The sequence below is a fragment of the Ptychodera flava genome, chromosome 16 (genome assembly GCF_041260155.1).
Source record: "Ptychodera flava strain L36383 chromosome 16, AS_Pfla_20210202, whole genome shotgun sequence".
Taxonomy (NCBI): Eukaryota; Metazoa; Hemichordata; class Enteropneusta; family Ptychoderidae; genus Ptychodera; species Ptychodera flava.
In genome coordinates, this window is record NC_091943.1 from 11,899,002 (window position 1) to 11,926,763 (window position 27,762).

General features: G+C 39.1%; 1 protein-coding gene across 2 annotated transcripts in view; it reads left to right on the top strand.

Annotated features, from left to right (window-relative positions):
• The first annotated feature begins 830 nt into the window (after positions 1-830).
• The window catches only part of LOC139113958 (voltage-dependent calcium channel type A subunit alpha-1-like), a 63,011-nt gene continuing 36,079 nt past the window's right edge, over positions 831-27,762 (top strand). Inside the window, exons 1-2 of one of the 2 annotated variants that reach the window (XM_070675433.1) lie at positions 831-1,015; positions 11,556-11,874. In XM_070675433.1, the coding sequence (XP_070531534.1) occupies positions 877-1,015; positions 11,556-11,874 (458 nt within the window). In that variant the 5' untranslated portion in view covers positions 831-876. Of the gene's footprint in view, positions 1,016-10,857; positions 11,134-11,555; positions 11,875-27,762 lie in introns of those variants that run through there. The other variant, XM_070675432.1, reaches the window with a different exon arrangement.

The window sequence follows — 27,762 nt, forward strand, 5'->3', positions numbered from 1 at the left end:
TAAAACTAGGGGGAAACAATGGATGTGTCAGATTTTATTCTTCGCAGACTCTTGGATGCAAATTGTACAAAAACGGGAAATAAGTTATTTCTTGCGAGCGAACACTGGAGATAATTTCTGAGATATAATTTAAAATTTCTGACCGCATGTGGATTTTTAAATGTTAGATGGAACATGTCTGCTATCAGAGAGACAGCTATCCGGGTTTTTTTCCTTCAACCCCCTCCCCTCCTTTGAGAGCCTGTGTGTGCAGATTAGTTTCCCTTCCAACGGAATTTCCAGGATTTGATATTACGCCCTCTGTCGACCGTAAACTGTTATGGATGGTAGCTGATGCTACTGAATTCAACGAGTGAGACACCAACCTATATATTACCGGAATCAATATCAAATAGATGTTCACCGTTCCAAGGCCTTGGCATTGGCAATACGCACCGCACATCCGGGAAGAATGAACGGAGAGCATGCAAATTCCAGATGACGTCACAAGTGGGGTGAAAAGTACCATTAAAATTGCTTTTTTGTATGTTATCATATCTGAAACCTATCAAATAAACGCATTCCCAAAATCACTATCGACGTCGCTTAGCAATTAACAAGAGTCCGTTTCCATATAAATGATCAAAAAATTAAAAAAAAACCAACATTCACGCGTTCAGCGCGCGACTAATGTCAGTAATTGAACAAAGTAAACAGAAATTTGTTATCGGCATTGTATAGTTGGCGTGCTCACAATGGCTTTATACCATACGCAAGCTGTCACTCAAAACCTTTCGCGGAAATAATCCAGTGGAACATTTTACGGCCCCTCGTCTGCACTCTCTCGTCGCAAACCGGTATGTTGTGACACTACAGCTCGGCCATCTTGGCGCCAACATGAACACGACGGTGTGTCTTCTTTGTAGAGTTGTTACCAGCGTCGATTTCCCAATGGACACCGATAAGACAGCGTTCGATTTGTACGTGAAGAACCCGAGGCGCCACCGACAACGGGGAGGCAGGTACCGCCATCAAGGTGAGCGAAAAATCAGCGCTTTGAGGGGGGAAATATGTAACCCCAACCAGCTGGAGAAAACTTGTTGCCAGCTTGGCAGAGCGTTCGGTAGCAAAATCTACCAGGATGAACGCTTGATTTCTGGGCAAGGATGGTTTCTGAACAGAAATATCTGGTTCTTCCACTTTTAATTTAATTTATTTTCGCAATTTGGACATATGGAAAGAAAATCATTTCACTGTGCGTGGACAGTGAACCAGTCATTGCGCGTCATCGAAAACAAAAATCGGTTACCAAAACCGCACATCGCACAACCAGTGGTATTCGCATTATAGCTGATGACGTCATACAGCTGACGCATTTTCGGTGTGGAGATATGCAACAGAGATTTATCGACAAAAATGGTCGATTTTTTATGATGTTATAATTGACCTCGTCTCATGAAAGTGATAATTCAACAAAACCCAAACTGCTCTAAACTGTGCCGGGCCTTTACCATTTTAACCGTATTAAACTAATTATCTAGCGAGGGTCATCTACTTCAATTGTATCTTTCTCTGCATCAGTAAAATTCAAATTTTCCGGATTCATTTAATACGACCAACAGAAAATTCAAAACGATTTTGGGCGTGCAGATATTCTTATTTTTTTCGGTAGAGAAATGATTATGGGCGTTCTGTAAAAAATGACACCTCTTGCCTGAAATTAAATCGTGCCGAATTCGACCAACTATTCAGTGTTTTTTTGTGATGCTTATCTAATTCATCCAACTTGAAAGGGACAAAGCCGGCCATTTTTCATGAATTTTGTTTGATACGAGATACTGCTTACATTGTTTGACATGATGAAAGATACTGAATGAATGGGTGACCATGCATATATTCGACCCCGGTTTTTAGACACGATGAACGAAACCAGTGCGAAAATGAATCAATGGTCATGACCATTTATTCATTTTTGCGATGGTTTCATTTAATATGCTAAAACAGGGGTCAAATATATGCACAGTCACCCATTCATTCAGTATCTTCAAACATGTCAAACAATATAAGCAGTATCTCGTATCAAACAAAATTTATGAAAAACGGCCGACTTTGTCCATTTAATACATGACCATAGAGTATAGTTCTCCATTAGCAACTGCAAATTATTCTTGCGAAAATGATGAGGTGCTCGTTTGACTGACAGATTGCATTTTTCCCGGAACATACGATGTACACAGAATGCATACAAAAATGCATTTTGTCATAGCGAAAAGGACTTTCCTGGGGGAAGGAGTGATTTCAATAGCGTATCTATTTTCTAAAATGCATCAAAATAACAATAGATGCCAGATCGTTGTGAAGTAATTCTGTCCGTGCCTCTCTGTCTCTGTCTCCCCGTGCATCTGCCAGTACCATGTACGTACATATACCAAAGAGACACGCACATACAATACCTACATTGCCAACACATCATCAAACGCGCTTTACAATCAACCTGCCCAAATATCACCTCAATTGCAAACAGTGTATGACAAGAATCTATCTCAGAGTGCAGGACTCCAGTAGGTGGAAAAAATATTATTTTATGATTTTCTCCTGTAAATGAGATTTTCGTGACTTTACGAATGTCAGTGGTGTTATTGTATAGGCGCATCGTGAAAATTATGAAAGAACTCAGTTATGAATGTTTCTTAAAATTGAACGGTGACGTGGCCCATACCGTGGACGCCCATACTCCAATCGTCGGGATGGAAACGCACTATCTGTTGGCTTTTGCGAAGTTTTGATAGACTGAAAAAAGCAATACGATTTTGCGGGGTTTTTTTTGTGTTCGATTTTGCTTTCGTACATTTAACCCATTTAAAAACAGTTATCGTGGTTCTATGAATTCCTATAAATCAATATTCCCAATACACACGTGTGTGTGTGTGTGTGTGTGTGTGTGTGTGTGTGTGTGTGTATATATATGTATATATATATGTATATATATATATATATATATATATATATATATATATATATATATATATATATATATATATATATATATATATATATATATTACTGCGCTTTTAATTACAAATTTACACCAAAATATCTACCAAAAAGCCGAAAACATCTGCATAAGATAGAGATCGTGTTTGAGTACCTGGGCTGACGTATTTATACATCGCTGTGCCTAGCAACGCATCCGGGTAACTCTTTTCAAGTTATGATATGGAGCATGTCCTGTTAGTGGGTTAGATACGTAAATGTAACTGTTATTCAGGCAAGTTGAATAGCAAGCACATTCAAGGATATAATTGCGACAATGTACATTATTGAAAAATGGCTTTTCATTCAAAATGATAACAAAGCAAAGCGGACAAAAAGAATTAAAATCTTTACCAGTATTTTATCCACAACTATCAGTGCGAGACTCACAAATATCACATCATTGAACCGCGATGAAACTCGAAAAAATAGGGCAGTTTCGATCGATACATTTCGATACACTGTGCGATATAGTAAGCCCGCCAGAAACAGAAACTTTTATGTAATGTAAACATACATGCATGCATGCATGCATGCATGCATGCATGCATACATACATACATACATACATACATACATACATACATACATACATACATACATACATACATACATACATACATACATACATACATACATACATACATACATACATACATACATACATACATACATACATACATACATACCTCCTGTCTATCTTTAAGGAGTTTGTAATTGAATTTTGTTACAAACAAAAAGCATCTGGATTACGTTTTAAATAATGTTTTCAGAGATGATGAGGACATTGAGCGCCAAACGAGAAAATTTTATGTAGCAGCTAATATGCTCTTGAGAAAATGTTCTCAATGTACTTTTTAATGTCAAGTGCGTTCTTTTCAAAACGCATTGCTATCAACTGTATGAAGGTTCACTTTGGGTTAATTACTCTGTAAATGTTATGAGAAAATTGAAGGTCGCTTACAATAATGCTGCTCGTCTATTAGTTTGGTACGAAAAACGATGTAGTGCCAGTTCCATGTTCGTATCAACCAGAATTGATAACTTCGATGCTTTGCTTAGAAAGCACATTTACTGTTTAAGACAGCGACTGATGAAATGTAGCAACACAATTGTGCGATAAGTGTGTGGCTCTGTGTTTCACATCTGAGATCATGAAATTATGGAACAACCTTCCCTTTGTTTAATTATGACAAATGTATTCATTTCAACCATCATTTTCTCACATAGTAAGCTTAACTTCTTTGTAAACTTTTTTGTTGGTAATAATGATATGGACGGCAAAGTCCGAAATAAAGTCTTAGTGATAAAAAATTATATATATATATATATATATATATATATATATATATATATATATATATATTATATATATATATATATATATATATATATATATATATATTTTTCATTATTAAGACTTTATTTCGCACAAATACCCTCATGGGAAATTACAGTATTCAATACTAAAAGCAGAGCGTTTTGAATAATAACACAATTTTTTAAGAAAAAAAGTAACAATATCTGTTACTTAAGTTTTATGCATCATCTCTCAGCATCCTGCAATATTCAGACAGAACTGAAGATTGGAGGATGCATGAAACTTAAGTAACAGATATTATTACTTTGTACTTGAAGTTATTTGTATTATGTATATATGTATGTATATATATATGTATTTGTGTGTGTGTGTGTGTGTGTGTGTGTGTGTGTGTGTGTGTGTGTGTATGATATCAAATAATAATTTGGAAGACAGATCAGTTGATTGCTGTGAATTTTTAACCGAAAGCTCGCTCTCAGTCTTTATAGTTACATTTGCACATATGCATACACACTTATGCAATCGTTGCGTTTAATTTTGAAATCACCTTTAGTTTTTTAAAATAAACACATGCAATTTTGAATCAGAATGCTAGTAAGACGAAGAATATTTAATACCCACCATCATCATCAAAAAGAGCGGGGATGTTCAGTTTTACCTCTATGTAGAGAGACTTACATGATATTCTTGATACTGTTTGGTGGGACTTTCACAGGGAACCACCTGTTGATTTACCCGGACTAGTAATATCGCCCTCTCGTGTTAGATCACCGCGAAGCAGCTGCCATTGACCGTGTGTGTGCACTCTGAACGGCACCATTTAGGTGTCCGGTTTGATGAACATAGAAACGTCAGCCTGAATAGTTATTGGGTGTGAGCAGCGGGCGGAATCATCACCATAAAAACAATGGAGGTTTCTTAGGGGGCCTCCCACAGCTTTTTGAAATAACCGAACTCTCTAGAATTATGTTGATTTATAAAATATGCCATTGTGGGCACAGCTTTGTTCAATCTAAGTTCCTCTTTTTAGTAAAAGAGGCGGGTTGTATGATCGAAGACATATTGCCAGTGTTGTTCAGATGGCTGTCACAAAGCTGTCACAAAGGTACATATTCACCGCTGTGAAAGTGTATGGGGGTGAATATTAAGGCCTAACAATTGAAGGCGCGGGGATAATATTCGGTAGTGTTCTGCTTGGCTTGGTATTCAAAATTCGTCGAGAAACGCGGCAACAGAATTTGTAAAAAATAATGAAGGGTACCCGAGGGCAGTCATGGGTATGCAAAATGACGTCACATACGTACAGCGAGCGATATGTCATGAATACATAAAAAACAAATACAAATTTCGTGACGTCATGGAACCTTGAATGTGAGTAATTCCGTTTCGTAACCAATCATCATTATGTTGAGGTTTTTTGTCGATGGCAGGAATTTTTACATATTTAATAGAATGGTTTTATTTAGGTTACGTCACCACATGTAAGAAGTGTTGTTGGAAAAAAGGCGGCGCGGATGACTGCCATGTAAAACCGTATTAATCAGCAAGGTCAACGAACTGATCGCCTTCGAAGCCACTAGCAGACAGTATCACCGATACCCACGTGACATTGTAATCAACAAATAGCTTATAAACGCAAACACCTCCGCGTCCGGCAACACTCTCCCTACATGCTGCTCTTTCGGTCCCAATATTGCGCGTAGGTAAACATTTGAGTCGCCGGGGTTTGCTTTTCAAATGCATCTACTTTGTTATTACAAGTTCGAGAGTGTGTTTATCGAAAAGTTCATCAAAGCGATGACACGATTCATATTTCCGGGAGTCAATATTTATCTTGACAGGCAAGATACGTTTTTCTTCGGTATGAACAATAATACCGTTTTCCATCTTCCGTGAAATCCTTCCCTGACGTTCGACGTTCATTGTCAGCACTCCCTGCATGAACAGAACAATCAAACAAATATTAAAAATTAGCGCTATTTCGGTACCACAAACTATTTCCAAATCATCAGGAAAATTTCCGGTCCCATATATAAAAATTGTTTACCGATAATGAAACGCTGTATTCTTCAATTGAAATACTGTACAACGTCACAATAACTTCTACCTCTCTGTTTAAGTACAATATCATATAGCACGAAACTATTGCCACTGACACTGTACTATTACCCATAATGCGTCGAGTGTGATGTCACATGCGACAGTGTAAACATATGACTGGCCATGAGGGCAACCAGCATACGTCTGTACCCCGAGGGACTGTGAGTCACCCCCCAAAAACAGACTGTTTCCCGAGGCCGTACGGGCCGAGGGAAACAGTCTGTTTTTGGGGGTGACTCACAGGCCCGAGGGGGGTTAAAGACGTATGCGTTGCACTAATGGCCAGTCAATATGTGTTTTGTAACACACCTCATCCGTAGTCATACATAAGAACGTACCATACACAAAAGTTGTCGCATGTAAGCTATAGGGCCTATGATTGTAATATGTTGGAGTGGTTCAGCAAGAAAAAGTTTTTTGCCGACAGGGTCGCAATACTTCTGCAAAACGTTCAATGCACCTTTGTTATCGTCTTCGTTCGTTTCGAGTCCTTGTTTGAAACCAGAGCATTTAGTTCTTCTTCCGAAAAGTAGGATAAACCGAGAAATTTCTCGACTATCGTTTCGCTCGTCCCGCAGACGGGCATCTTTGTTTACATTCCAGTTCGCGCATGCGCCAATGTTTTTTTGACGTCGATCAGCGGGTCATCATTTTCGGAACTGATGCCTGGCGAGGCAACAGTTCCGACAAATGATGCCTGATGACGTCGTTTACGTGGATCAGCACAAAAAGAAACGCATCCCACGTGACTGTCAATTGGCGAATTAGAACACAGACTGCGGATGAGGTGTGTTTACAATTGTAAATGTGTCGTCTGCAAAACTGTGCGTCCTCATTTCCCGCCAGAACGCCCCTACACCCTATCGTTGCGCTCTCTCTCTCTCTCTCTCTCTCTCTCTCTCTCTCTCTCTCTCTCTCTCTCTCTCTCTCTCTCTCTCTCTCTCTCTCTCGACTTGTTGATCGTAAATTCAACGTCGCAAAACTCGTATTCCGTAAAACGGTCGGTACCTCTTGCGAAGTTTTACTTTATCAACTGATGCTATGCTAATTTTTTCTTGTGAAAGGATAATCATTCACCACCTCTGGACGTTATTATTCTCATTTTCCAATACTCGGGAATAAAAATCGAGCTTTGTTTTGTGAATTAAACATATGTTAGGGCGTAATTTGTTGACCGATCTACATAAAGAATGAGCTGGTGCTTGAAAAACGTCAGCTTAGCCTTTCTGGAGGACATAAAATGTAAACCCCTCATTGATGCAATTTGTGCTTCATTCTAAAGCGAACTCAATTTTCATCTCTTGCAGTCTATCGGCCTGCCCAAAACAGCGTTATGGTGTCGTACGACTTCGCCTAACATTTCAGCCGTAAAGAAACCCAACTTATTACATTACTGCATATATGTGACAAAAAATGATTAAAAATGTGCTTAAAGACCGCAAAATCGTTAAACTGTAGATGTTTTATTGATGGCAATCTTCACACGTTTAAATCCATTGAAAGGAAATGTTAACAAAATGTATTTATATTTATCTTTCTTGTTCATTTATTATTCATTTATATTTATTTTTGTATATTTCCGTACGTAATCAACAGAAAACCCCGTTCACTATACTCTCAATATTTAACAATTCCGCCGAGAGACTTCAATCTTTTGCGATAAATAATTCATTCCTCTTTCTCAAAGTCGACATGAATAGGAATATGAATTGTAAAACACGAGTCGCGCATTTGTCAGATGTTTGACTGACAGTTAACATCTGGTATTATTACTTTGTAACGCTGGCAGCAGTTAAGCATTCTGTGTGGCATATTTTCATAGGTAATGAAATTACTGCAATAACTGCATCGTTGTACAACAGGAAACGCCACTTTTTCATATTTGTTAGAGTCCTTCTTTGCTCTTCTCAAGAAAATGCAATGGAACATTTAATTAAAAAAAAACGTAAACTCGGATTCTCGTCACGTAATTTATTCACAGTGAAGCATTAAAAGAAGCAAACGTTGACATTTCCACATTTTTGTTCTCCTTGTATAGTCAGTGATGGTCAGTGGTCAGCCGTGTTTTTAGTGGGAATAGAAACGAAGTGATATTAAGTCTGTTAGAATATTACGTTGTCTTTCAATCACAATTACACGGAATGCGATCATGTTATCGAAAAGTATGTTCATTCATAGAGGGTGAAGACGTAGCTTTTGTCTAAGTTCGAATTTCGCAGTGTGGTATGATTGGTCTTGGTACAGGGCGAAGGTTTGGTTGGGGAATGTTTCGTGTATTTGGCTGATTCGACCGTCATCGATTGAGAGCGGTTGGATACTAGGTACATGGATTTTGATCTTGTGGTCTCTTTCGAAGGAAAGCGACGATGAATTTGTGATACTTTCAACGGGATGCGTGTAACGTGTCAGTATACTTGTACACACTGCAGCCGTCCGTGACTGCATGATTTAGCCACAATTCAAAATGAAGTGCATCGGAAAAGATGTCTTTTCGATAAACATATTCATTTAGTGTGCTGGGATTCATCTGCGCGCCAAGACTCAGTTTATCGCAGTTGATGATACTGTTTGTCCAGTTTGGGCAATATGAGTCTCTCTCTTTCTCTTTCATGTTTCAGTTTACAAAGCGAAGCACATGAATGATATATTTCGTGACACTTGACCTTTTAATTCCATGTCTTCATTTACTTCTCAATCCCAACAGAGATGAGGCAAATCAAAAACGAACGAGACACACAGCACACACCAAAATGGTTAATGAAGAAACCGCCCGAATAACTCATGAATTTTTTATCGTCTGCTACGAAAAAAATGTCCTGCCCAAGGTTATATAGTAACTCTGTTACACAGGAAATTATCTTGTCGTTTTTTTGAAGTGCAATACTCCTGTAAAGGAGCCGGATAACACCGACTGCATTAACAATTATTTATCAATTAGTCGTCAAAAATGGCAATGTGCTAAGGCGGAGCCCGTCGCCGTCCGGTCCGTCAGAACGGGCTGCGACGAATCGAAGCATCGTTTCGGCCAAAAAATCGAAAGCATCCAAAGCGAAGGAGTCCGATATGATCAGAGTGGTCAATAAGAGTGCATAATGCACACACCTACAGTACGTTCCGCATTCTGTTTTACGTCACCTTACTCAGATGTCGAGTTCTGATCGCGCCAGTGGTCTTTAAACACCTTCTTCCCGCTGATTGGACGGTCTTGGAATTGGTGAAGTCGGGAGAATGAAGAATTATGGGACTATATAAAATTGCGACAGTTATTTTCAATTAGTAATTGAGTCAGAGATGAGGCACGTCATTATTATTCATGATGATGCTTTGGGTAGTGGCAGGGCATGCTCAGTAGTAATTCAAGCTAACCCAACATTAATACAAACTAATTAAAACAAAGCATCTAATCTCCAGCATTTGTCATTAAGCTAAATTGAAATGCATTTGAGTCAGGCCGGTTGCCATGGTGAAATGCACCGCTCCTATTGCGCGGCAATTTTTACCTCCCCGAAACTGGATGTAAATGCACCCACTCCTGTGCTGTCAGAATTAATTAGCGCGAGGGCTCATCGTCAAATATTGACTTAGTGTGATTAATTGGCAAGTTTTTCTGTTGGAGAGTGCTAGTGAGCATCAAGTAGATAGGAAAAAGATATGTGCATATTTTTTTTCAACACGCGTTTTACGATCGCAAATTTCGGGAAGAAAACATTCTAGTTCCGAATGTGGACGTCCGCGGGGGATATCACGTTTGCATTTACATTGGCCAACAATTGAATCGGTTTCAGTTGAGAGATCACATACATTATAAGGACAGGTGTTTGTGTATACTGGCTCAACTTCCAACTGTTGCTATAATTAAGATTAAACTTTTCTGCAGCATTCCCGACAATGCTCAATCAATCTACGCCTTGACATACCCCAACATAATGTTTAAGTAATCAGACTAACTCCATAAATCCAAGACGACTAAATAATATATCAACGCATGCGCAGTGAAGGCATTTTCCGGCAAATTTGACGGAATCGGAGGACGGTTTCCCCCTGTGTAGTATACTTAAGTATAGCATTAATGGGAGTATTATACCAAGTCAAAAATTTCGAATATTGTGTAAAAACTGAACAAAATACGCCCACCGTCATATCGATCGCAACGTCCAGAAATTCCCGTTGAAAAGTCCGTTAAAATCTTTGGTCTCACTTCGCCGGATATGAAAAATCTCAGAAAATTACTCGAATTACATTCTCGTCGCGTTTTGGTCAATTTACAATTCTGACGACATCACCATCGGGGGTGTTTCTCCTAACTCGAGCCCGTGTCTTGCAATCGGCTTTTTATGTCTTTTCGACGTCTTGGAGAAGCTACGAATTGGGGTATAGTTCACGGGTTCAAAATTGAAAAGGTCAAATCACTGTCGTTAATGCAGTTTTCCATCCGACTGACATCGTGAAGCAGGGCGGTGGACGCGCTAAGCCCCATTCAACATAGCAGCATAAGGAACGACGGCATGGCTACGTACCTTCTTTGATTGAAGACACTGACTGAGCGGAAAAGATGCGGGCGCGATGGAGGCCGCTTGTGTCGAGAACCACCCGCCAGCAGCGGGAGGCGGCGACCCGTGCCGCCGTGGCGGCGGCGTGCGATCGGGAGCAGCAGCGACGAGAATATCATCCCCAACACCATCACCACTACTACCGGGAAAGTACGTGCCGCTCTATACCTTTACATGTCGGTTGAAGAATATGGCAAGATTTCGACACCTCACATTTACATAGCCCCAACTCCTTTCGATCTCAGTGGATGGATTATTTCTCGAATCGATGTGGAATCGTGCTTAGGCAATTCTAGGAATACCGTTTAATTCTGTTTGGTCAAAAATTCATGATATTTTCTTTGTGGTTTCGCTTCGTCAATCTGGCGATTTCTTTTGGCGTCTTCGAATGGCCTTGCCGTTAACTGATCTACAGCTTCTTCTTCAATTGTTGTATCTCATTTGCATAATCATGAGCGAGGGGGCCTCGTTGCTGGTTTACAACAGGTAGGTACATTTACGATACCTCATCCTCATCCTTGATTGGTGTATTTTGTTTTTTGAATTTTTGTACCCATTCCTGTTGTTTTCAGCCTCCGCCGGGGCAGCGGGCGCCAGAGCCGCTGCCATGCTTGCGGTCTCCCACTACGACTCTCCCCGCATCTCACCAGAGGAATCGCGCAGGCGCGGAAGCCTCACCGGGTCTCCTCGTTCAAGCCAGCTAAGCCTAGAAGGGGAGTACGAACAGACGGCACGCGTGAGGGGAAGGACACCAGAAGGCTCACCAACACAAGACAGGCCGCGAACCTACCGAAGAAATGCTGACGTATCAATCAGAGACACAGCTTTAGCGGCCGAGAGACTGAAGCAACGATCGACTGATAAACTAAACCATATTCAGAGGGAGAATGAGTGAGTATAATAACATGGCGACTTCAAAAAAAATGTATACATTTATTTACATTAAAATTTTTATTAATATCGAATGCACCAAGAACTTCTAGACACTCACTTTGCCTGCATAAAGCACTTGCACATGATGTGATGAACAGCTTGGCAACTCACACGACATGTCACAACCACCGTCCTGACGACAACATTCGCTCGAGGCCAGTCCTGAACACCGCAAACTCATAGCGCACGCCATCAGAAATACAGATACGCCGATTCATCACCGCACAAGCCATTTTTGCGTATAAACACTCATAATTATCCATACACATATAAATATATATATATATATATTTTATGACGTCTGGCCTATTTTTAAATCGATCACATGCTGAGAACATCGCATGCTCGATCACTTTCGATAGAATAAGCAAAAAGTCGTTCCGATTCTACTCCTTTTAAAATATTTATCCGTGTTTGAATGCGAATTTTACAAGAGCGGAGGGGGAAGCTTGTGTTTTGATATTGTGCGGAGCCGTCAATTCAATTCTACCTCCGCAGTGCCCCCAACCGTTATCACGCTTTGCATCTCACTATTATGTTAATGAGAGCCTCTATAATAGATCACCGCGTACGACAACGAGCAACAGAGGGAAAAAAACACACAGAAATTTACCTTCTCCGGGATCTATAGGACAAAATAAAGAGTAATTTGACAGAATACAGCACACGAACATTTTTGTAAAGCCACGAAATGAACATTAACATTAATATATTAATATATTAATAGAGCATATTGACAGCCTGATATCATGCCAAGCTCCAGTGTTGTCAAGAAATTCGAAATCTAATTGTAGCTTCGCATTAAAATAATTAAAAACCAGTCAAATTTTAACACCAACAATAAACGCTAGCCCATATTTTTTATATCTTCCATCTCGCGACGGCAAGGCTTGAATATCGAGAGGGTAACGGAGACTGTCGCCATGGCCACGGCGATACTTTCATGCGTTCAGTGCAAAGCAAACATCACGACGATGGGGGATGCCGAGATATTGTTAATATTTGATTTCCCTTCCCTCGCTCAGAGAGGTGAACATGAGGAGTTGCTGTGTTTGCACACTCCTGTTCTGAGACCCCGTCTTCCGAAAAAGGCGAAATGTTTAAGGTCAGGGGTTACAAACGGTGAGGTCAATCCATTGACAAATTTAATGAGAGAGAGAAAAAAAAATGAAAAGCATACACATAAAAATGCAAATTAATCTTCACAACGGATACATTTAAATTGTGTCTAACAGGACGCTGAAGTCGGTCTTTTGCTTTTTTCACTTTTCGTGTATGATTGTTACGAATTAACGTCTGAGAATTCAGCATTTAAACACATGTGTTATTTTTTTATATTTTTGCCCTTCTGGTTTAGAAATGAACTTTTAATGCGTGTGGGTTAGTTAACCACTCTACCATTTCCTTTCAATGAAGAAACTTCATTCATAATTGATGATTTCTGTTGCCGAGTAAATGAGACTATCAGGCATCGTGTTGTTTCAACAAATCTAAAATGTTTTTTTTTTTTCCTCTCGCGACCCGTTAGTCGCTCGCGTCAGGTTAAAATCAAGACTTCCGCGGAGGAAAGGTGGAGGTCACGTGATCGTTCTATCACAGTCTGATGTGATTCCAGCTTAATATCGCTCTTCATGAATGTTAACGCGACCGCCAACAAGTCGACCGCCCTGCCCATCGCTACTGTAATCTACCGTGCATTCATAACGCCAGATGACTTCTTGGGCATCCCTTTGACGTAAAATTAGAACTAGTTGTTTCCTTCTTATCGCTTTAAAGCCATTTAAGGCGTTTTTCGGTCGGAAATTTTGTGTAAGCAGAGAAGATATCAGTGTCTGTTGCCTTAAATAATAAATGAAAACCCATAGTGGGGTTTCAGTACGTGAGCTGCATACGGCACTTTGAACGATCGTCGGGCGAGCAGTGCATTCATATTTCTTACCTGTGTTGTGTGCTTTATAAAATGCTTTGTCGTTTCCAATCAGATATATAAAGACCTTATTTTTGAACTCAAATTGAACACAAAAGCGCGCGATGAATGGATAGGTTTTACCTATATCAATATAAGCTGTTTGAGTAATTTTTACCCCTGATGGTTCGACAGCTAGCATGTCATGTATGTTGAGCAATGATGCATTTTTTTTCAAAATGGCGGATTCAGCTTACCGTCTGCATCGTTTCCTATATTCCTTTCAAATACCCATTTAAATCCATTGCCTTTCCTACATATCTTATCAAACCTTCACCAGTTTACAACCCTTGCATAAAAGAAAATCGTTATCTTATTCATAGTTTGTAGGTGATTCGTGTTCGCAGTCAGTAATAGTGAAATATTGCGTATGGTGTTCAGAATTTGTCTCGAGGTCAAGGTAGATGTTCTTCAGGCTAAATATAAATATTTATTATGCGTAATTTTCTAGAAATAGTCATATATGCTAGTCTGTTCATTACAAAGCGAGGAAAGTGAACTGTTCAGGAGAGAATGTGTCGTCATAACACAACAAAATTTATGTCTTAGACCGACATTTCCAATTACTCGACATTTTATGGTGTGTTTTTTTTCGTGGAATAAATATTCCGATCATCTCTGCATCGGGATATACAGAATAAAACAGATTTGGACATAATCAGTTATTTGCAGCTGTAAATTAAATATTTTATGGCACGACATTAATAATCATGCTTTTGCATTATTATCAGTTGATTGTATAGCAAATGAAGGCGAGGCAGTTCATTCTGCGAATCAATTATGCATAAAATTAACTTCAATGACAGATTCGTCTATTAATTCCATATATTTGAATGACGACATCCAACATCTGTAAGGCAGAGCGGAATGTTATTTCTCGACGTTATAATTGGAGGATAAGTGAAATTTCACGAATATCACACAAGAAATTAATTTCTGTGTTACATGTTAGGTCACACAGTGGAAAAATATCGCTGTAATTGCTGCGCTGAGGGTAGTGGCCAGAGCACGAACAACCGCGCTTTGTTTTTGGCGGGGAAATCGCTGGCTTTGCGGGATTTTCCATCATAAGTGTATATGTAATAGAACATGTGATAATATAGCTAGATTTGGAATATTTTAACACTCGTTGGAGAGAGTTATCAAAATAATAAGTTATAAATCTCAAACCGGGTCATGACACTATCTAAAAGCTTGAAATTAAATCATAATGTGCTCAAAATGTTTGGAAATCTGTCCGCCCCTCTCCTCTGTAATTTTATCTCGTTAGGTGTAAGCTTTGAATTTCTTTAAACGCTGGTATCCTTTCATTTCTCACGTCCTCTAGCTATGTCCCACTGTTTTCGTTCATTTTTCAGTCTCTGAATAACTACATGTCCAATCTGCATCTTATCTTCGTCCGTCCTCCCCCTCTATTCTCGCCACTCCCCCTCTATTCTCGCCTCTCTCCCGTTCGTATCGTGGACTTCAATTTCCTCGTTTGTATAGAGCTGCTTATTTCATCTCTGTCTCTAGCGTCTCCAGCTTGTATATATTCTCTTATTATAAGTCACGACAACAGCCATGACAGTTGTACCGGCCACCCCTTCTTCAACCATCTCTGCTAAATGGCTCACTCACACGGGAGCGGGACGGACACATTCCAACGCACTTTTGTTGGTTTTTTGTCACCGTCTACACCCTAGCTGTCTATCCCCACATTCACTATCTTTCGTTCCCTAATCGTAGATCTCAGTGACTCGTTATCATCATTGTTTAAAATTTAAAGAAACTAAAGAGAGACAGACAATAGGACGGATAGAGGGACAAACAGACAGATAGGCAGACAGTCAGACAGACAGACAGATGAACAAATTAAGAGACATGAATAGCTTCACAGACAGACCTCCAACGGGTTAATTTCTTTCTCTCAAATTTTAAACTAATTTTCTCTCATCAAATTGCCATGATTCGAATCGCGTAATCGAATTATCCGGTGACCTTTCGGTGTATCGACAACAAAACGATGTCACAGGGCTAGCTCTGATGCTAGATATAGAACGCCGTCCTTGGTAAAGTTTGGTTTTGGGAAATCTGAAACATATAGACAGGAGAAGTACATGTAATATTCACTTTAGCTGGGAGGAGACTTGGGGTTGATCATTAATATACATGTCACTCGGGGAACCTGAAGTGTAAGCCGTATTGACCACACGTGAACAGAATGATCTCAGTAAACAGGCTGACCGCACGTCATTGGAATTATGTGGACGACATGGTCATTTCAGAAATCCCAGAATCCCTCGTATTTTCTGCGCATGTAAAATCCCTCCTTATTTTGGTCTGTACTAAGACACAGAGCTGCTATTTTGGGGGCTGTAAAAAACAACAACTGTGAACACAATTACATCAGTGTTTTGACTGGGAGACAGAGATATCATTGATGGGAAATGCGTTCCGAGGATGTGACTCTTGTGAAGAGAATTGTGTGCCATCATCACTAGCGAACAAAACAAGTGAAAGAAAGCTTGTATTTCCCAACGTAATCGTTGCCAGTTAAGCAGTTTATCAATTTCGAATCCAATCAATGCCAATGTGATATTTTTAGCGGCAGATTCGATTAGAAGCGGCGTCAGATTTCTCGAGACTGGACTTCGAGAAGAAATAAAAAAAGAACAACTCCGCACCAATTGTAGTTTGTCGTGTTATAGAAATGCTAAAAAAAAACAAGGAAAATTTTATAGGAGGAATCACAGAGGAATTATATTTTATTAATGAAGTCAGAGCCCAGTCAATTTGCTGGCTTTCACATAATCATTTGCCGGGGTTAGATAAGGTTCCATTAACGACAACCTGGATAGTTTTAAGACTTTTAACTCGCTCTGAACATTATGTTATCATGTTGTGCCTTATTGCTCTAATTCACCGTGTCAGTTAACAACTCAATTTTCGATTTAGCGTGTGAGCATGCTCGCTGTCCATCCAGAACAGACTTCCATGTTCAGTTCATTATCCATGCATCCGACATTTTTTACACGGAGCAGTGAAACTAGAATATTATGTATGATTTAATTCCGTTTGTATCTTCTTGTTATCAAGATGATCACCTTATTATAATTAGAAGAATATGATAGAATTATAATAATGTTATATTTTAGAATACCTTTTCTTCTATATATAGAAAGTCTCCACTGTTATCTGCACCGAAAATACTATTTTCTTTTTAAATTTCAACAACGACTGCATTTACACATCTCATATAAAATAAATTCTCTTCTCTACTAAGAAATGTCAATGCCGTCGTTATTTTATTAGCCTCATATATTTATGTCATCAAGATTTTGTTACTGGGATAATGAAATTCTGTTTGCAATGTTTCTCTCACGTTTGTGGTTTCGCTGTTTCTGACGATAGCTACTAGCTCACCAATAAGATGTTACACAAAAAGCATGGAACAGCATACCATGTAATTAAATGAGCTACCATGATTCGTCCAAACATTCTATTCGCTAAACGGAAGAAAGATTATTTTTTCGTAAGTTCATTTGAACTCCTTGTTGAAACGAACAACAAAACTAAACGCCGAAGCTCTTTCGCCATTTTATACCCCATGTTTAAGCAGCTCGTCCAACACGGTAACGTTTTCCTACTATATGTTTATAAAGCTTCTTTTGAGAAACAGTACCAAGTAAGATAACACATTTCCACATATAAGAGGCGCGTCATTTTATGGTTTCATTTCTACTTAAAGGGGCATATTTCTTGACAAAACCTGTTGTTCTAGATGTCTACCCATCTCATTTACCTCTTGCAAACCTTTGCTTTTCAATTTGCTTTCTTATCAATCTCATCTTGAATGTGCTACTTTTATGCATAATCGCCCTACCATTCGTATATAGTTGATACAGTTCATGGGAAGACAGTGAGTCGATATTTTGGCAAAAGAAATTTATTGTGACTTGATAAATAACAACAATTATATCATAATTATAAACACGATTGGAACTAATTTGGGATAATTGGATGGTGATGTAATGTCTGTGTAATCTAGAAATGTAATCTCATCTGCTTTTCTTTATACATTACACACTTGTTTTTATGAGCAATTTGCAATATTGCAACATTCTGCTGTATGGCACCGAACACTTTTGAGAAATTTGAAAAATATGAAAATCCAAATTAGTTCCAATCGTGTTCATACCAACATCTTGCTGGCGCAAATAAAGTGATCTGATTCGTCAATACGTGAAAATAACCATGCTATATTCGCGATGTAGCACGGTTGTAACACGCGCGACCTTTTATCTAGAGAAAATTTCCTTTTTTAACGTTTCATGCCAGAATTTCAATATACTGTAATGATATGTTAGCAATAAACTACCTCACCAACGTGTATACCACTCGGTTTTAACCAGCTCACTCCATATACGCACTCCCTATCTTCCGTGCATATATGTAGTGAACTGGTCAAAATCTCATGGTATACCGTCGCTGGGTGACTCGGAGGTTTACTGCTTAATTAAATACTCTTAAACAGTCTGCGTTGATCAGTTAAATACCAAAGATTTCGACACACAAGGAATGAAAATGTATTTGATGCGCTTGCCCGGAACAAAAAAGTATGACGACTATGAAATGTCAAAGCTGCTTCCTCCTTGTCAGATATTTTATAATCTTTTTGATTGCTTTTCCTCACCCTGTAACACATCACACCACGCTGACCTAATATTTGGTTAGGCAGGAGTCCTTGACTTAACACAGTGACAGCACATGTGTCAACACACTTGACGCCGGGGAGCACATTCGAGTGTAAGGCGCAGCTCATCTCATAATTTGAAGGTGCGGGGCACTGCGTCGTCAAAAATCCCAAGTTTAGATGATTTCCCCACTCGTTGTCGAGTCAACCTCGTCCACGGGACTTGGATGACAGAACTTTCGAGAATAAGGGTTCAATGCATCGCCGTCACAAAGCAGTGCATCATCGGAGGATAGGCAATGCTTTATATCCTATGATTTATTGTGTTTTCCGATAAAGAATGTTATTCATGGACTGATAGCTAGAGTATCACATTGGAACACCGAAGAATGTAAAGTCAACAAATTGTTAAGCAGATCATTCAGTGAATGATGAATCCGTTGACAACATGGCAGATAATATTGAGCAATTACAAACTGCAATTGTTCATATCTTCTTCTTCTTTTCTTTCTTGGTTTTTTGTTTGTTTGTTTTTGTTTTTTTTTGTTTTTTGTTTTGATTTTTTTTTTTTGGGGGGGGGGTTCTTTGTTCGTCTGTTGTTCCAAACATGGATTATTGCGTGCATACTGGGGCGAGGTTATCGGTGGTTGTTGACAGTCAACTACACATTCTGTCGGTATGATTAGTTGACCACAAAAGCAGCATCTGTGTCTCCAAGATGCAACGCCGGCAAATAAGCGATACCGAGTATGTTGGTTTGTCACAAACTTGCTTGCAAAAGGGTTGATATGTTTTCGGGTGAGGGGGCTGTCAGCCTTGACGACAACGTTCACGACAACTCAACCCGTCGTTCAGGTATGGAATCAAGCTAGCGATTAGTCAACTAGCCAGGTTGGTTTCTGTCATGTAATTGGCTCGTCCATCAGTCAGGTAGCTGGCAAATAGCAAAGAATGAATTGGATCAATACAAAGGTCGGTGGCAGAATCTTCGACAGTAATTGATGTAACACCGGTGCTTTCAGATAAACGGTCTTCCGAAAGGTTACATCTAGATTCACTCCAGCTATTCCAAATTGTAAATCTTAGGAAGTTTTTCTCTTTCTGTGCAAGGTGGCTCTGCTTGCGGTGATTGTGAATGGCATTTCGTTATTGATAATTTAGTGGTCATAGTGATTTCGAAAGAACAGTCATGTATTATTTGGTGTGTGTTCTATACTGGGACAAGGCATCGCGATTTCCTTTCGTTACAGACGTTCGCCTCTATACCTTGGTTATTCTATCTTGGTGGTAATGGTGATGCGATATGTCTTTGTCGTCGATAGGTATGACAAAGGCGATGATATTAACAATATGAAGCGTATCATTTTGTTGATGATAAATTATGAAGGTGATATGATTGCGATGGTGGTGGTGTAGGTGTTAGTGATGATGATGATGATGATGATGATGATGATGATGATGATGATGATGATGATGATGATGATGATGATGATGATTTCAATCATCATCAACAACCTAATTATCTTCCTTTCTTCTCCCTTTCCCTCTATCTTGTCCTGGTGGTTGTTGATAAAGCCAGAAATCCAAAGGCAGGGTACATGGTATTAACATAGACAATGAAAAAAAAACTTCATGTGTGACTGAAATCGTTTATCAGCCTTAAAAATGACTCATAACTTGACCGATGGTCTCCCGGAGCAAAACAAGTAATTTATCGCCAACATGCATCGCCCTAATTCTGGCATTTGCTACTCAAACTGAGAAGGCTGTAGATATTTCTTACCGTTTTACGGCAAAGCATGTACTCGGAGTAAGCATAATTATTATAATTATCAAATTTTCGAAATGCCTTAAAAGCCATGTACCGACTTATGAAACAAAACGCCCATTATCTTGAATAAACGACCGCATTAATGTGCTTTAAGTGTAGATATGTATATTTCGTCCACACTGTCGGTTGCATCCAATGACTTCAGGCGAGAAATTTAATTATGTTCCTATCTTGGCAAATAGCATCATTTCACTATCTAGGGGTTGAAAGTGGATTTATTTATGTCTGCATTAAGTCAATAATGCCCTCGTAGTATTTTTTACTAAGTATGGATAAAATGAGCAAAATGTAACTATGTCGACAGTTATTATGGAGTAAAACTTGACCTCACCAAGTTCAGACCCTCTCGTGTGTGTTGCAGAGAGGAGCAAGCTTAATGATAGATACGCTCATCGATGGGCCTCAAATGTCTGTCACAGAACACAACACATACCTTTGTCACCTGCCCACGTGTCATGATGGGTAGCAATAATTTACGAGAGTGGTGACATTTTAAAGCCATTGATATGACTAAACGCCAGCTACGACTTTGCCCACCTTTCATTTAAGGTTGGTGTCTTCGATATTTGATCATCTAGAAAGGGGAAATTAAATTCTCTCCTGTACCAACTTTATGGAAAAGAGTCCTGGAAAAGGTGAACAGCAGAGACATGGAGATTCGAATTCCGAATTATTTAGTGGCAAAACTGAGCTGTCAATAGATTGGTATTAAATCTTATGGAATCTTATGCTTTAATAGTGAATTCAAATCATGAAACTGTAGAATGTGCTTTCGTGTAAGTGTGTTCTTTGTAAGGTTTGTGTCGTGCAGTCAAAAAAGAGAAAATATAATTCTTAGTTCCGATTTGAAGTTAGTCACATCCGGTCCCGCTAAGTCAAGGGAAGATGACACGAAATGGTCAAAAGATGTAAGTGCACAAAGAAAGTGAAAGCAACATGTGAACAGGTCAGTTATTTTTTAACAAGCTTTTTATTGAGGTCATCGAAAAAGTTTACAATCTCAATAGTAGGAGGGTGCACACATGTTTATTACAAAAACTACAATGCAATTATATCAATAAATGTCAGTAAAGAAGTCTCAGGACCTGTGCATATAAGATTTTCGTACTATATGTAATAAATTCACTGCATTGCGGTTCTAGGAATAAGAGTTGTGAGATCAAAATCACTCTTTTACTAAGAGCTAGCAGCAAAATATGGCCGTTTCACAAAGCATATCGTTCTTTTGCTGGATCAGATTGTGGTTTTCCGTCGTGCAGCGACTTCAATAAAGACTTTCAACAGAATTGAAAGATTTTTATAGGTTGGGCATATCAGCTTTATCTTATTATTGAAAAAAAACCTGCCAGGCCCAATGGGGAAATGCAGATCACATATCTCATATTTTTTTATGTTTATAACGGATAATTTAATATCAGTGACCGTTTGTAAAACGCTTGATCATAACCCAAACCGAGGTGTTCTTCAAAATAAACACTGGAAGTCAGTGCATACAGACCTGAGTTCAGGTTCCATTCCCACTTGTCATGTGACCAGTTAACATATCATCGCCTTGGAAACAATATTTCCATGTAATTATCATCACAGACAAGATATTGGCGACCCATCTTAACATCCTACATTATTAATTACGATCGAATTAGTCATTCGCTCTGCAAATGTCTTCATCTCTGGCCTCTGGGGGCGAGGTTTGATCGGTTTACGTTCGAGTGATATTTTTTCCATTGTTTTAGACAATTATTTGAGTAAAATATATCAAAATCTATTAGCACCGCTGGAAAATAAAAAAACTAGAAATATGCAAGTCACAGGAATCGTTGTCTAAAGACAGCACGTGTCATGAAATGTTGTCAGCTAATTCACGTACATGAAAAGATCCTTATCTCCGCATAGACCTTGTTCTGAAATGCTACACATTTTTACAGAACTATTTGCATGTATTCACCTCTCACTCGGGGTTGAGAAATCACCAAGAGAATAGAAATTAGGCAAAAATGGGGGTCTGTGCGGAGATCTTGTTAACATTTAGCGGGGATATTCATGTTAAACATACCTCGGGTCAGACATATATGCCGTCATTAACGCCGCTGCAAATTGAATTCGTTATTGACAAATGGAAACCACACTCTGTAATGTTGTTGTTACAATCCTGCAGCGCTGACTCACCGGGCCGGGCATTATCACATTTCCAGCCGATAAAACTCAACTGAAACGTGTGCTATGTGCTCAGCCATGCCAGTCGAGGCGGAAGGTACACACCGCAATTCATATATCTACACAAAACTGATCTTGGTAATTTCTCCGAACGTTTTTTTTGTAAATATTTTATTTTTTTTTTTAAGTTGAAATTAGAAGCAAACAATTGCGTTACTTTCAAATCTTCATTAATTCACACGGCCTCAGGGGCACGCTATAAAAGTGTATAATGAACTACTTGCCAATGCCCGGGTCAAATGAGAGGGTCCAATGTCATGAATAGATGATTTACATCCCCCATCAACTTATCCCCAATGCCACTGTCAGTGACATTATAGGTGATAACACTACCCGTATATTGTTGTAAGGAATCTTCTTTACCGCATTCTCAACATATGTATCTGTGATGAAGACGGTATGACTTTCTCCCTCACCTTCGTGTTCGCCATAAACCGTGTAAGTTGCAGTGAAGGGCGCGATATGTTTTGCCTGCAACATTTTTCCCACAGTGATGACTTTTTGTTGTTCTTTATTATATAGGTAGTGACAAACGTTAAGATAAATGTACTTTGAACAGGTGCGAGGTTTAAGAAATTGTTGTCAATTTTTTTTAACCGGGCAAAATAAAATAGCTATAGGGAAAGCTACTTAATTACGTTTTCATGTCGAGAGTATCAAGATCTCGTTAGTATCCTGGGCATGTTGCTCATTTCCATTTTGCCATGGCAACTGTGGAAGAGAATCTGTCTCTCGGGATGATGGGCTGTCACACTGCGATAGATTCAGCGGCTTACCGGTCCGTACAAGATTAGCATTTATGGTTTAAGCATCGCACAGAACAACGGCCAGCGTTATAAACACAAGCATCACGCACTTGGCCGCCATCTTGTTTTCCTGTATATTAAAATTACTGACAGCCATTTAAAATTTGACAAAGTGGCGCCCTGTCCCCGTGGTTCCATAATCTATACCCACGCCTGTGTCAGTAAATTATGAGTGAGGGCTTCCAATAATTCCTCTGGGCAAGCAGAAACCATCAAATTTTTTTTTGCTGTCTCGGAGAGCGAACAACACTGAGAGGTCGTGTGTGCCTTGGCGCTTTCGCTGTAGCTCAGTCGTGTTGGCTACTCCGTGCGCAAACATTGGCTGTGTGTAGGGTATACAAAGAGGCAAATATATTGGATTGTATTGATCAAACTCTGTATTCACTTCTCCTTCCATAAAGCAATACCATTTTAATCCCAGTTTATTCTGCAACGACATTTAAGTGTTCGGTAAATAAACGTGTTTCTCCCTGACTGATTACACGGCCAGCCCGCGATGATGTCACCAATTTTCCACTCCGTGAAGCTGACCTATTATTCTCTGATTGTCGTGGAAAATTTCGGCTTTGATGCAGACATTTGACGATGGCTACGTGGGTAGACAGCCACCATGACTACATCTCTGTACAGAGGAGGCCTGTGAGATCAAATGTCGATTCTTCTAGTATAGAAACAAAAGTGGGAAAAAATCAGTTCTAATCGAGAGGCTAACCAAGTAGAGCATCTATGCCATTCTTGTTGTTGAACGTTATCCTTAATGGATAATTTCTACCGAAATGTTAAATTATGCCCTTCATTGTTATGTATACAGCCGAGAAAATTGCGTCGTCAACTTAGAGAGAGCATTTTTGCTGTCAAAATGCCTCTGAAAGTTTGCATTTTAATCTGTTTTGTAACAGAGGTAGACTGAGTTTTTTTGAAATACTGATAAGACTCTGTGCAAATTAGCAACGTTTAATTGGTTTGGCATCATCATCGTTTATCTTTCCCAGCAGGAAATGTCGCTGATATAATTTTCAACTTCAAATATTGGCAGTGCGTGTCCAAGACACTTAAATACAGTAGTTTCAGTTTGATTGGTTTATTTCTTGTAAACGATTTGACTGTTTTAAAATACCATCTGACTCACCATTATCATTACCACCACCACCACCACCACCACCACCACCATCATCATCATCATCATCATCATCATCATCATCATCATCATCATCATCATCATCATCATTATCATCATTATCATCATCATCATCACCATCATTATCATCATTATCATCATCATCATCATCATCGTCATCATCATTATCATATCATCATCATCATCATCATCATCATCATCATCATCATCATCATCATCATCATCATCATCATTACCACCACCACCACCACCACCACCACATCCTCGTCCTCATCATCACCATCATCAGCATCATCATCATCATCATCATCATCATCATCATCATCATCATCATCATCATCATCAAGTTCGCAACTGTTTAGATAAACGACTAAACTGGGTAAAACGGGCTCACAATTAAAATCTTGGATTTGAAGATCATTAAAATCTGACAATGTAGTAAAACGAATGGCAATATGACATGGCTGGATTATATTATTATTAAATATGTTGATATTATAAGTACTAGACAATCTGTCGAATCCCTGAACGAAAGGTAGATATACAGATAGACGGAAGACGGGCGGACAGAAATACTGGAAGAGGTGGAGAAAGAATAGATAGATTGATAGATTAAAGGCATAACGACACATTTCAAATATTTTATTACTGAAAACAACATCTCATTTGTGAATCCCGACAAGACGTTAGGATATAATAAAAGCCCATTGTTTTTTGTCTTTCGTTTATGCCCCGGAGCAACAAGTATTTCATTAGGCCAGCATTATAATCATAACCACAAACAGTCCGAACAGGATTGTCTTAATCCGAATACATTCCAATAGAAGTTATTGCATCGCAACTATCGATAAATTCCATTGGAGTCAATACCGTTGCCACCACTTGCATAATCTGTTTTCGTTTTATGCTGATCAGGCAAAGCTTCTTAAACTAACCACAGAGTGTCCTCTCGCCGCTACTGGCACGCAACCAGAATGACGATTAGCGCTGACAGCGATGCATTTCATGACGTCATTGACGCAGTAACACGTGTCAGTTTCACATAACCGCATGGTCACTTTAAGCCGACGTGAGGGATAAGTCCGACTAATTTGACCATTTACCAATATCAGCTAACTTGCGTCGGTACTTCTTGAGTGGATGAATACACGTTATTTTGACACGAGTAGAGTGGTGAACAAACAAACAAACAAACAAACAAACAATTAAATTGCTTATCCCTGAACAAACTTGTGGAAATTTTCAACGAATACGTTTTATTATAAGAAGCATACGTTTGTTTTCTTTTAGAAAATCTTGACCTGTTTTATTCAGTACAGATGGGGAAATGGCATTTTTAAAAATGTTCTCTATTACAAGTAAAATAACCCAATATAAAATACAAGCCATATGCCGCGTCGAATCGGAATGACAAGGTGTTATGAGGTCAAGGTCGTGGTGTTTGTACTCTTCGCTGTCATGGGAGAACGGCAATCATCTGTCAGTTGACTTTGAGTCAGTTCCTCGGGCAAATTTAAGACTTAGCATACAAGAGCTGAAGTTTAAACCAAAGGTCGAACTTCGATGTTCCCGTTATATATCTGTGATTATTCAAAAAACACCCCATATGAACGAGTACAACTCTGTCACTATTTTTTCTGCAAAAGCTGTGATTAAAGTAGGCGTGGTTGAGAACTGATGTAAAAGAGAAAATTCTCAAGCTTGTTGACCGGACACGAACACTAGAAATAAAAAGACCCCTCAGTGTTTATCTTAATATGCTAAGGTAATCGTACACTAGAGTGTCACAACCTGTAGACTTCTAGACTCTAGTCTTATTTGACATTTGAAATTGTATTTTTAGGTCTTTCTTCTTTTAATTTTTTATTTCAAATCCATGCTATTCTCTATTTGTTCCCACTGTTATGAATACATAATCACGGTGCATCTAGGCGCCAGCGCTATCATTCTGCATCACTGCAGTGAAGCAAAGTCCAGCGCTGGCATGGCTTTACTCAGCCCTGATAACTTGACCTGTGAACTTTGAACTTTGCCATTGGCATCGCTCAGTCCATTACTCTCACAAGCATGGTTGCAAGAAGACCACATCCACACATGCTGTAGTGTATAGTACGAGTGACAATTGACGAAAATATATGTAAACATTAAACTCCAACACTCCAATTTTGTGTATTGTTCAAAACAAATGAAAGGAACTGTACTTGACCACTGTATATATTAATAAGTATATAAAGCTATAGTAAATATATTTCATGTGAATTATATAATCGTAGTCCTCTTTTGAACAACGTTAGTGTTGTTGTTTACGTCTCTATGATCATGATGTCACAAAATCTATGGCATATTGTAAGTTCGGGACAATTGAATTACATTTGACTTTACATTATATTTCAAACATTCATATTATTGATATTCAGACATGATTTCACTGATAAATAGCATAGCAGGTCAGAAGACTCTTGGAGTAGTCATTTAGAAGTGGAAGTTCATCAATTATTGTGCTTACTTTGATAAAACTCCCCCGCAAAGGTTTAGAACTATAATACCCTCTTGGACAGATGGGAATGATACCGTCGAATAGCAAAGCCCTCCTCCCCCGAGAATTGATTTGCCGCCAACTCATGGGGACGATGACGGTGCATACCCCTCCCCCGAAAAGAAATTGCAGATAAGCGAACCAGAATTTCGAAGTCAAATGCGTCCATATCTTCAGTAACATCGGACTGTGTCTTCCCTCGCATGATCTTGTACCGGTACCTCCTTGTCACGGGAGCTATATGGATTATTTAATGATTAAAATTAATACTGTGAGCTTGGCTATACATAAGATAGCAGGCTGCACGACAGATAGGTTGTCTTTTCCCGCCAGAACTGAGTCGTGACACTCAGAAATTGAATAATCCCTCGCTAGCGTTAGTTCATCAGTATGTGGTCTGTTCATCCCATGGGGACTGGAAGCCCCCTTGGAGGTTCTTTCTAAGAGGATCGACAACTTACATGTGCAGAGGTACTGTCCACGATTGGCTCCCATACCGGAAACTCGGACTACCAAACGATCGAAACTACAGTTAAAGTTCGATGGTTATCTAATGTTATTATATAGATTATGATTTAAAACAAGGAGTCAAACACTGTGGAGGATATTGCTTCCTCAAGTCTAACCCACAATGATTTCCTCTTTAACACAAGCTCAGTTGGAGGCCATTATACTATTCG